Below are 11747 nucleotides of genomic sequence, written 5' to 3' on the forward strand. Positions count from 1 at the left end.
TAAGTTTTCCTCACAGAAATGAATGAAATGTTGAGATATAGGCCTTATGTGTATAGGTTTTTAGCTTTGCAACCTCCTGGGAAGCTTTGGCAACCCCTAGTGGGAAGGTTGGTTGGGAACCACTGATGTAACAAGTGCAACAGTAATTCACACAACACCAACTAATGTTATGTCACAGATTTTTGTGAAACTGGATCATTTTTTATGGAGACAGTGTTTCTGGTTTCCCTCTGATGTCCTCTGGCTCTGCTTCAAGCCGTACTCCCAACAGAGAGTGGCATTGGTGTCGTGCCAGAACCGTAGCCGGGCAAGTGGGCAGTGTACCCGGCTCAGCAGCTAAGGACAGAGAGAAAAAGGCCTGTGTGGACGTTGAATGAGGAAGCTAAGTAGAGAAAATGAGAGAGAAGAGTAAATGTGGGCACTTCGTGCAACAGAAACAGACAGAGAGTGAGCTGGCGTTCCTGCTGTTAGTGTAGTAAGTAGCTAATATTAGCAATCATTAGCTTGCTATGTCTTGTGTTGCTTGTTTTGTCAGCTACTCACCCCTGCAATGTTTGGGTCTGTTGGGCAGCAATGTCAAGCTCCCCCTGTATTCTTTGGCCTGTAAGTAAGTAGTTATACACGATTTTATTAGATTGTTGTAGAAGTATACATTGGGTAGCCAGGTATTTATTGCCAACGAGTGAAAAGCTGGCAGTTTAATGGGCAAGATTAGGATAGTAAGATAGATAGATATTGAAATAGATAAGATTAAGATATTGAATAGGTTTGGATAAGAAAGATAGAGAGAGAACTCTATTTAGTTTATTTGTTGGGCCCCCCAGTTTTCAGCTGTGCATAAATATGTACCCAATGGGTACCCTAAAACCATTTTTTTGCCTTATAACTACACCTCAGCTTACAGCCAAAAATCATGAATACAGAGTGTTGATCAATTGTTGCCAACCAATCAACAAACATTGAATTCAAGTATCCAGTAGCCGTACAGATAACCAAACAAAATAATGAGTGAACATACATGAAACTAAAATAAACTAACCTAAGTATAGAATTAAAAATAAAATAAAAGAGTAAAATATAACATAACTCATCATAGGTAAAACAATATATAGGTAATATATGAAAATTATACAGTAGGCTAGCAGTAACAGTGCAAACAGTAAACAGTGCAAATGGAGTGGAGTGCGCAAATGGAAGTAAAACAGTGCAAAAAAAATTTAACTTACATATAATGGTGTAGCTTCAAGATGGTATTACTTAACATAGTAGCATTAGCTAACTACCTCTTTTAGTGTTAGCTTGTTGACTAAGGTTTGTTGGTGATTGGTGGTAAAGGAAAAGGGAAAACTTTTATCCAGAAGCTATTGCATTCACTTGAAAAAGTGATGCCCAGTGCTTGATCTTGGCTGTGATCTTGTGGCCATTCACCCCTAGGTGCAGGGACACTTCTGTGACCCACTTCACCCCCTTCAATAGTACAACATGCACACAGTTCCTACCACAGTATTTAACCACACACACCAGTTAATCATAGTTTATAATGATGCATAGCAGTGAGGAGGTCGTTGCATATGTGTCTGTGTGTGTGTGTGTGTTTTTTTTGTTAAGTTAAGTACTTACTTAACAATTAACTATAGTATTTCTTGATTTATTCTGATAACCTTTTACTATGTTTCGTCAGTTCAGGGGCTCCAATCAATGGTCAAAATGACTTACTATTACTACTACTACTACTACTTTAAGTGATTGATGATGTGAACTCATTTTTGGAGCACATAGCCCATTCAAATATTTTCACTGCTTTCAGCTTCTGTGAGGATTTGCTGTTGTGTGGTTGTAAATTGTCTGTTGGACAAAACATGCTATTTTCTGACACTAGAAATAAAAGATGAATCGGTTAATCAGAAAAATAATCAACAGATTAATTAATGAAAGAACAATAGCTAGTTGCAGCCCTAGTTGCACATGACATGGCATTAATATAAAGCACAGGTTTAAAAGGACAGACAAAGGACCCAGTCATTGTCAAGTCCTTTGCTGCCTTCAAGTGCTGTCAGAAATATTGTAATATTTAGGTGCAGCCCTAGTACCACTTCAAGCATAGATGTTACTGTGAAAAGGAGAGACTAAGGACCCAGGCTTTGTCAAGTCCTCCTCTGCCTTCAAGTGTCAAATATTACAAGTGAAATAATGAAGTTAAACACACAGTTGAGTTGTTGGTAGAAGCTGTGTATTAATAACAAATTTAAAAATATCTTGCATGCCTTTTCCACTTTACATACAGCGACTTCAGCACAAAGCAGCTCTGTGTTGTGTCAATGTCTCAAAAGAAACAAACAAAAACAAAAACTTACAAGACCTGTTTTATCTCTAGTCAAATAATACTTTAAGTTTGTTTTTCCATTTTCTGGCTTTGTATGTAGCAGATTTGCGAGGAGCACTTGAAGGCAGCATTCCTCTCCAGGTATAACTCATCTCCTGCCTCCAACAATAGAACTGACAATCCTAACCAGTCATAGAAAAGATATGTGGTCACATGATGGACAGGGCTGTATTAAGTGTGCTTTTTGGTTGGGAGGATGATTGAACTTGTCTTTGGATGTGAAAGAATAAGACCCGAGCTTGCTGCTAATCCCAACTCTTCCTCAGAGATATACAGGAGGTAAGACGTGAGCATGACCATGACCTCTGGGTGCATGACAGCGAAAAAAGGTCAATAACATCATTGAAGTACAGTTCAAATACTGCATTTTTAATCAAACTGAGTGTTTTTTGATTAGTTTTCCAATAACTTGTAGTGCGTTCTGCTGAATTAGATACATAAACCTCTGCTGGATCTAAAAACTAGCTGTTCGTCATACAAGGTCATGGATGCTGAATTAAATTGGCTCAGATGTTGCCTAAGTAGACTCTTAAAGATTTTATGATGGCTTTTCTTAGATGTATTCTGCTCTGAGCAGTGCATATGCTGGTGAAGAAGGTGCTAAGCTCGCCCCTGAGACTGCCGTGTTGGTAGCATGCTTTGGGCTTTGACTTAATGCTGCTTAATGCTGAAACCAGCGGCCGCAACATTCCTGCCACTGTCAGACTGTGTGTTATTATACTGTTTCAGCCAAACGGGGACTGACCGCATGCATTAAAGCAAATACACGTTTAATACCCGAGCCCTGACAGCCCTCATATGCTGTGAATTCTTTCTGGGTTTCCAGTCAGTGCTTTTCATCAACCAGATGGTATTCTTCTATTTCTCCTTCTTTCTCAGTCTTGTTCACTTTCTCCTCTTCACATTACTCTTCCCTTGTCCTTTGACGTCAGCTGCTCAATCTGATGACACAGGGAACAACCACACAGGGGCTCAGGCACCACAGTGTTTGAATTTGAGCAGATATGTAACAGAATTTAAACAGAAGCACGACTTTGGACAGTAACCATATAAAGGGAAAGTGTAAATATGGCATGCAGAGATTGAATGTGCAGCTGGCCCTTTGAAACGGCTTGGAAAGAAAGAACAGGACCGTAGCCAGGCAGGAGGAGGAGGAGGGAGGGTGGAACTGGGAATGTGGAGCTAATTTTCTTTATCCCAACATCACCCATTCAGCATGTATATCAAATAAGTCACTGTTGTTACCAAAAACCTGGTATAAGCATTTTTTATGATGAGGAATAGAAGCAAGACAAACTCCTGAGAGGCATTGTTAGAAAAATGTTGCCCAACCAGCAGCTGACCAAACCGCAACGACAGAAATAGCCTGTCTGAATGTGGGTCCCAGCTCATTGATTTACTGTGGACGGTGAGGTGAGCCAAACCCATTGTCTGGAGGAGTAGCTCCACACCTGTTCAAAAGCACGCTCTATTATTCTTAAAAATAGACCCTCGCTCTGTTCAGCCTACCGACACCGGTTTTTATGATCTGGTGATTTATAACCCCATGGAAAAAAAACATTGTGACTGTTGTGCACAATCAAATTCTGACATGTAACTGATATATATTTATATATGAAGGACTTAATGTTACCACAGCTTCACTGAATCCATCCCTGTAACCTTGACCCCAAAACACCCCAATGTTGTTTACTTAAGGAGATTTCTGATATTACACACATGTTATATCTTGTTTGTCAAATCCATACAATATAGAAATGTGCAGGGAGCAGTGACTTCCTCAAGTCTCCACTGGTTGCCAAGCAACCACATGTTGACAAGTCTCCAAATACGAGAGTAGTATCAATCTTCTCATCTCAGCAAGAAAATCCAATAATATCAAGAAAAGTCAAAAACAGCAGCAGAGGCCGAGATGTCCTGACTTGTAGTCCTCAATATGGCTCAAACTCCAAAAACACTCTTGTCTGCATTTCCCATAATGCAATTTAATAGGTTGTTACATTAGACTCTCCTTACCTGGCAAAGACCCACGTCTTTCAAACTCCATGTCTCAGGTGTGCAACATAGGATTTCTGTTAAAGACGTGAAATCTCAAGCCCAATATATATGATGTCATCGTGACGTCATTATTTTTTTCAGACTTTAGAAAGCTCCTCCAGAGCCACGGAGGAAATTATATAACTGTTCTCACAGGCCGAGTGGTGCTCATGACATGCAAACTGATCTTTAAATGAACAAAAGAGCACTTTTGAAGCTGCATTGAAATCAGATTAAACTGGAATAAGCTGTTAGGCACGAATATCAAACTAAATCACACTTATTATGATGACGTTTCTTGCAGTGCCTTTTGAGCACCTGGAAAATTGTTTTCCGAGCATACATATCTGAGCCAATATGATACGCGTAGCTTCAGATGCGTCAGTTCGTCCCTGAAGGACTCGTGCAGTCCTAGTAGTGTCAGTGCTGTTCAGACTCCAGTCGGCTGCCTGCAGCCTTGATCAGTGCCAAGAGGAAATGGCTGAGGATTAGGCCTGGAGCTGTTTAAAGCCCTGGGCCTCTGCTTGCAGTGCCCATGGTGGAATCATTTCAAATTCTACAATTGCTCCAATCTCACAGCATGTAGCCAAGTTTTTTTTTGTTTTGTTTTGTTTTGGTGGGTTTTGGTTTAGTTGTTTGCACAAATGATAAAAGCACCGAAAGGAGAAGAAAAGAAGAGTGATACAAACCATCTGTCCAAGGGAAAGAAATCTCAAGGGCCTGTAAAAACATTACAGTCGATAAGATAAAGAGGAAAATATCAAGAAGACAAACAACAATGCAAATCACAGCAAGAAAAACATTAAAATACAAAAATAAAAATATGATTACACTGAGCCCAAGAGAACTGAGTGTGTGTGTGTGTGTGTGTGTGTGTGTGTGTGTGTGTGTGTGTGAGAGAGGAGAGAGAGAGAGAGACAGTGCAGTAAAACTCCTTCATTATCTTAAAACAAGGACATTGATTAAAAGTGCGTCTTATGTGTGCTGAATTAAAGTGGCGATTCTTGATTTTGTCTTGACGCATTGTCTGCTCCTCTCTTTGATTACAGGTAATTGGAATCCAAGATGTCTGAAGAACAAGTAGTCGAGGAGATGCTGTGAGTACCCTCATCCCACTTTTGCAGCATTTCTTGTGTTTCAAGTTAAATGGACAGACAAACTGAGCTGATTTCTCCTCGCTTCTCTCTTTTCAGGGAGGAAGGTAAGCAAGAGTTTAAGGGTGTTTGGTGTGTTTGTTCGAAAGCAAATGTCACTTTAAAGCTTCCGTTGCTAGACGCAGCTGACCCGATTATGTCTTCTCAGAGGTAGAAACCCAGCAAGAGGAAGGTAAAGGCTTCTGCATGGCTTCACGTGTGTGTTGTCTTGTTTCCGGTGTGTCTGCTGCTGTTACAGTGTTTGCTGGTAGTTATAAAAGCCATAGCAAGGTAGCTGTGTGTGTGTTCTTTAATTTGCCTTTTTAAATTTACTAATTTTTCCTCATTAGTGCAATATAACAAATTAAAAAATAGTTTAACAATAGTGGACATGTCAGAACATACAGACATTAAGACAGGACAGAAACATCTTATCTTAACTAACTTTGAACAGTGTAGTTACAGTGAAGGTGTGGTAGTGCGGGAGGTTTATGCCAATTACTCTCACCAGACAGCTTCTTATTAATCATTACTAATCATCTTTAATTAAAGAAATTATAAAGAAGAGAAAAAAATAGGAAAAAAAGGAGTGATTTGCGAGAGGGGTGGATGAGCAGATTGTCTTTGATCTATGGATGTGTGTTTGTGTGTATTTTCTACGCATTTTCTACAGTAAAACAGTGTAAAAGTCAATAAGTCAGAGAGAAAAAGTAAGAGTAGCTGAAACACTAGTGTGTGTGTGTGTGTGTGTGTGTGCGTGTAATTAGAGATGATTTTAATGAGGCTAGTAGTTAGGAAAAAAAAATCTATATTTTATTTTCATAACGAGTCAAGTCTTGAGTTGGCAGCCTTTCATGCAGCCTTTATCAGACCACTGAACTATATAGACACATGAATCAAACACTGCAGTGCTTAATATTAGATGGTGCTATTTGGTACAAAAAGTGACAGTTACACATGAAGCTGATGGGTTTTTACATATCAAGTGCTAACACTCAAACAGACGCTCAGCACACACACTGGAGAACGTATGAACTGACTACGTTTCCATGGAAAACCTATCCGCCATCAAAAAGATCAAACCACAGGACTGGACTCTGTTTGGTTGCAACTTATTAACTCCTTGAAGTCTGGATTATTACTACAATATTGTTGCTATATATTGAGTTTAATGATTTTTAAGTATTTTAATGTATGCCATTATTTAGTCATTATGGTATTTCCATAAAGAAAAGCACATAATGAGCATCAGTGGTAGAAAGTAAGTACATACTTAAATTCTGTACTTAAACAAACTACAAGTACAGAATTTATTGAGTGTTTCCCTTCTAATTATGTAAATGTGTGCTTTTACTTCACTACATTTCAGAGGGAAATATTCACTCTTTGTAGTTATTAACACATAGTTATACCATCTCCTATATGACGCATGCATTGTTTATGTTAGCCAGGCTGTTTCCTGTCATTGATGATTAATTATTGTCACATTAATCATCTCAGGACCCCTCAGATTTATCTTGTGACCCTTGGGAGGGGCCAGACCCCTAGTTGGGAACCACTGCACTAAACTACTCGACACTATAGGAAGTTGTTCGAACTAGCTCCACCTTGAACAACAGTAAAATGCTGCTTACTCTGTGGTATCAGTATTAGCAATCCAATAATGTCATGAATAATTTATCAGTCACAGGGGCTGCTTTTACTTTTGATACTTGCCAACTGATCATATTTCTGGACTTTTACTTAAGTAGGATTTAGTAAAAAGATGACACAAAGTAAACAGAAATGATGATGACATGTTTTCCTGTTGTTCTGTCATGTGTTGAGATTTCGCTTTGATTTGTGACATGTTACAAACAGCTCAGGGGCTCGGTTTATGATCCCAGATCATTCCCTGTTTTTAGCTTTGTTCAGAATGTCAGACACCAGCATTGGTTTCAGAGCATCCCAAGAGACAATATCACAGTGCTCAGAGTTTGACCAAATCCCAGCCTGAAGCTGTTTGCCAGAGTCACATTGATCCAATAATCCTTATTCTGTTCACTCAGACAGGGAGACACTGAAGGAAGAAAGTTTGGATGACTCTGTTTTTGTTTTAGTAACTAATGCCTTCCTATTTATATTTATCTTTTCTTTACCTACACCCTTCTGGCATAGTAGTGTGTGTGTGTGTGTGTGTGTGTGTGTTTAGTTCCCTGTCTTCTTCTATGATGTTTTTGGCCAACAATAACAGTATTTAGCTTTATTAATTCTTGTTATGTTCTTCTCATATAGAAGCTCCACCTGAAGTCGAAGGTAATTGTCTTTAAATATTGTTCTATGTGCCTTATAATTCAAACTTTGTTTTTACAGAACATAATAATATTTATATAGAAAAGGGCTTAGCCGAAGTGTGTCGCTTCATCTTATAATACTTCTATGTGTAGTACTGCCATTAGAAATGTTACGTACATACCCATTTTCTATTAATAACACATAGACTCAAAAAAAAAGCTCACAGTACAAAAATTAAATCATTTTTTTTTTTGTTTTACCTCTCATTTGCTTCAGCACTATTCATTTACCTACATCAATATTAGCTTTTTTTATGTTCAGCATTCACTAATCCCTGTTATGTTTGACTGCCAAGGAGCCGCCTGCTGAGATGGTATTTGATGAATTAATTCCAGAATGAGATATCTGAAAATTGTGACATCTACTCAGACAGAAATTACTGTTTGCATGCAAGTTAAACTCACTGCACTGACAATCGTTGAGATTGTAGCTCATTTGATCCATTTACTGACAGGATATTGACATTTCAGAGGTTTAAACATCTCAAGCATTTAATTTGATCTGACAGTTTTTCTAAAAATGTTAAAACATCTCATTCATTTTTTATCACAATTGCACAGAAAAGTAAACATATATATTGCAGTCTCATGACAATTGTAAACATAATGTTGTAATGCATTTGAAAATGAGAATGTGACACATCTAATCATATTTCCATTATTTCACACCATCACAGAACCTCCCTCTACAGAAGGTAATGCAGCTTTATTATATTCTGATATAATAAATAGTGCCTGATGGTACATATGTGAAGTCATATGACGTCTCTTAGATGACACATGCTTAGTTTCTTTATTTTTAAGTTTAATTTGCCTGAATCATTCTCCGTTAATTGTAGCTACACCTTGAACATTTACTGATGAGCTGTTCTCTGTTTCTTGCATTGATTACGATCGCTGTCACTGATCAACTGCCCGTTCAACGTTACCTTTACAAAGAGCCTGCAGAAGAAGGTAACCAGTTTTTTCTACTGTTGTATACTATTCTAATATAATATATATGTGAATAAAACAAAAGTTTGCTTTGAAATATGGCACATGCCTGTTTCCTTTAACTTTGAAGTATATTTTGGCTTTTGGCCTTGGTAACATTGACGTATTATAGCTAACTCGTGCCATGAACATTCACTGATGAGCTCCTCTTCATTTCTTGCCTTGATTATGATGGCTGTCGCTCAACTGCCTGTTCGCATTGCTTTACAAAGAGCCTGCAGAAGAAGGTAACATATAGTGTCTCTCTGTTTAAACTTGCGTGGTGTGACTAAATAACACTGGTTTGTGCATTTCACCTTGTTTTACTGTCATTTAGTTTGGGCAAGAAGACCTTAGTGCTGATATTTGTGGGAAACAGTAATAATGACTTTACTACTTTTTCAGTCCCCTGTTATGGATGAATTCATATTTGGTGTAAATATCTTCCTATTTTATTTTTTCCTCATGCCTTAATATTTATTCTGATAACACACTTTTAGAAAAGAACTGCCTCTGAGCTTTCATGGCTTAAAACCCCCTAGAGTGCAACCCAGTATGACAAGGCATACAGACACTGTTCAGACTTTCAATTCCTTTTTCTAACAGGCAAGAAAGTGTTTCATATCAGAAAATGGAAAGCAGATATCTGACCTGAGTGACATAGTATTTGCAAATAATAGAAAGTAAATCCATTCGTATTCTGCCAGCTGATGCACTAACATGTCCTTATTTCCTCTGCCGTAGAGTCTGCAGCTGCAGATGAAGGTACTGTAACTTACTGACGAGGCCTCATGAGGACATTTTGTGATCATTAGTTTAATGTAAATGTCTTCACTTGTCCACTGGAGAACAACACATGCTCACAGACACGCAGCCCGCCAAAATAAAGCATGTGTTGTTTCTAAAATACAGCTTTTTGGCGGCTGATGTAGACACCCCCTTCATATTGAGTGTACCCAATTTCACATTCTGTTGCACATGCTGCTCATTTTATGACAAACGTCTGTATTCAGTGTCATGCAGAAAATAGCTACTGTTCTAACAGTACAGTCCTGTAAAGGTGTCTTTAACCACCTGATTCATTAAGGAAAAAGCACACGCAAAAGTGCCCTCTTGGATGCCCTATGGTAGATAAAATAGTGCCCTCTACAGTGGCCCAATGTGCTAGAACACATGATAAAGAGCCCTCTAGGGTGCCCTTCCAGTAGAGAAAATGCTGGGCAGCTAGATAAGTTGGCCTCTCTGCCCCTAAATGGTTGAATAATTAATAGTTCCTTGTGTCTTATTACAGAGGCATAGTAGTATTTTAACTCTGAGTCACATAATGAAACAATTTTAATCATAATCAGGGTTTGGGGCTGTTCCAACATAAATGCAGCACAACTTTTTGGTGCCCTTTTTATTTTTTTGCCCCTCAAGACAGCCTGAGTCCATCACTGTCCAATTAGATCTTTTGTTTCAATACTTATTAACTTACACAGTACAATCATCAGAGTGTGTGTTGATTGTGTTTGTCCTCTATTGTTCCATTAGCGAGGGTCATTAATGCATTAATAATCTTTCACTTCACTGTTCTCGGTTTACAGGAGAGAGTCAGGGTGAGTGAGCTGTCATTTTATCTACTACAGATCAAACAGTTTGACAACAGGAATAAACAATATCTTCACAGCATAAAATTCATAACTGATGTGTCTGACTAAATTGATCAAATAAAGACAGTAACTTAAAATTATGTATATAAAAATATATACAGTGCTACAGTAACTGTGATTATCTCTTCTTTTTATTATAATAGATGACTCCAAACCCAAACCAAAGTAAGTCTTTTGTCATGTGAATTTTAATCTGTAGACTATCAATTAACAACTTCATTTAATGTTCTTATTCTAACCCAGACATTTTATTTTAGGACGTTTGCCCCGCCTATAGCTGTGCCAAAGATACCAGAGGGAGATAAAGTCGATTTTGATGTAAGTGATTAATTCAGTTTTAAGCACCACAGAGACACAGACACTGTAAACTTATGACTCTCTGTGGAGAGGTTTGTGTTTTCATCTGTATACTGTATGTGTGTCCGCAAGTTTATAAGGACCAAATGTCTGCAGTAGTTAGACCTCGTACAGGACTTGATAAATCACTGAATGTCCTCATAAGTATGCCAATACATATACGTGCGTGACTGTGGCTGCAGGACATCCACAGGAAGCGTCAGGAGAAGGATCTGACTGAGCTACAGTCTCTGATCGAGGCCCATTTCATCCAGAGGAAGAAGGACGAGGAGGACCTCATCGCTCTCGTTAACAGGATCGTAAGTCTTCCAGGAAAGCCAGATCACTGGAGCGATGCACCACCCAGCAAACAATTACACTGTGTGTGTGTGTTTTTGTGTGTGTTTGTGGGCATGAATGTGCAGGAGAAGCGACGTGCTGAGAGGGCCGAACAAGTGAGGATCCGTACTGAGCAGGAGAAGGAGAGGCAGGCTCGTGTTGCTGTGAGTTCCCTCTAATCGGCATCTCATCTTTTTCAGGACGTGACTGCACATACAATAAATAACTGACTATCTGTGGTTTCACCCTGCTTCCCAAATACAGTTAGGGTGTCGGGCATGAGTGTATCCTGGTGGGGAATCTTCTCTGATAAATATAAACTCCTAAACAACAGAGAGCAAACAGTCTTCTCTCTGTCTTTCTTTTCCACTTCGGCTTTGATATACTGTAAAGCACTGCACTATCTTCTTTTTTTTATATGAGTATGCTTGGTGCAGTTACATTACAAAATAGCCTTGTGCAGCTTTAATTTCACCTCAGCATAGATTTAGATCAAAGTCTTTGCCTTTGGAGGACTTTTCTCTCTATGTTGTCCGTTGCGATGAAGCTACAGAGAATTATA

The 11747-nt window shown here is 38.7% G+C and overlaps 1 protein-coding gene across 9 annotated transcripts in view; it reads left to right on the forward strand.

Moving 5' to 3' along the window:
- The first annotated feature begins 2557 nt into the window (after window positions 1-2557).
- The window catches only part of tnnt2e (troponin T2e, cardiac), a 15005-nt gene continuing 5815 nt past the window's right edge, over window positions 2558-11747 (forward strand). Inside the window, exons 1-14 of one of the 9 annotated variants that reach the window (XM_035677452.1) lie at window positions 2558-2662; window positions 5470-5517; window positions 5614-5621; window positions 5723-5746; window positions 7828-7848; window positions 8564-8581; window positions 8826-8840; window positions 9092-9106; window positions 9603-9623; window positions 10445-10456; window positions 10654-10675; window positions 10768-10828; window positions 11050-11166; window positions 11272-11349. In XM_035677452.1, the coding sequence (XP_035533345.1) occupies window positions 5486-5517; window positions 5614-5621; window positions 5723-5746; window positions 7828-7848; window positions 8564-8581; window positions 8826-8840; window positions 9092-9106; window positions 9603-9623; window positions 10445-10456; window positions 10654-10675; window positions 10768-10828; window positions 11050-11166; window positions 11272-11349 (444 nt within the window). In that variant the 5' untranslated portion in view covers window positions 2558-2662; window positions 5470-5485. The remainder of the gene's footprint in view (window positions 2663-5469; window positions 5518-5613; window positions 5622-5722; window positions 5747-7827; window positions 7849-8563; window positions 8582-8825; window positions 8841-9091; window positions 9107-9602; window positions 9624-10444; window positions 10457-10653; window positions 10676-10767; window positions 10829-11049; window positions 11167-11271; window positions 11350-11747) is intronic. The other 8 variants (XM_035677458.1, XM_035677465.1, XM_035677473.1 and 5 more) reach the window with 8 other exon arrangements.

The sequence above is a fragment of the Morone saxatilis genome, unplaced genomic scaffold (genome assembly GCF_004916995.1).
Source record: "Morone saxatilis isolate NCDOM2014 unplaced genomic scaffold, NCSU_SB_2.0 Contig10, whole genome shotgun sequence".
In the NCBI taxonomy this organism is placed as follows: domain Eukaryota; kingdom Metazoa; phylum Chordata; class Actinopteri; family Moronidae; genus Morone; species Morone saxatilis.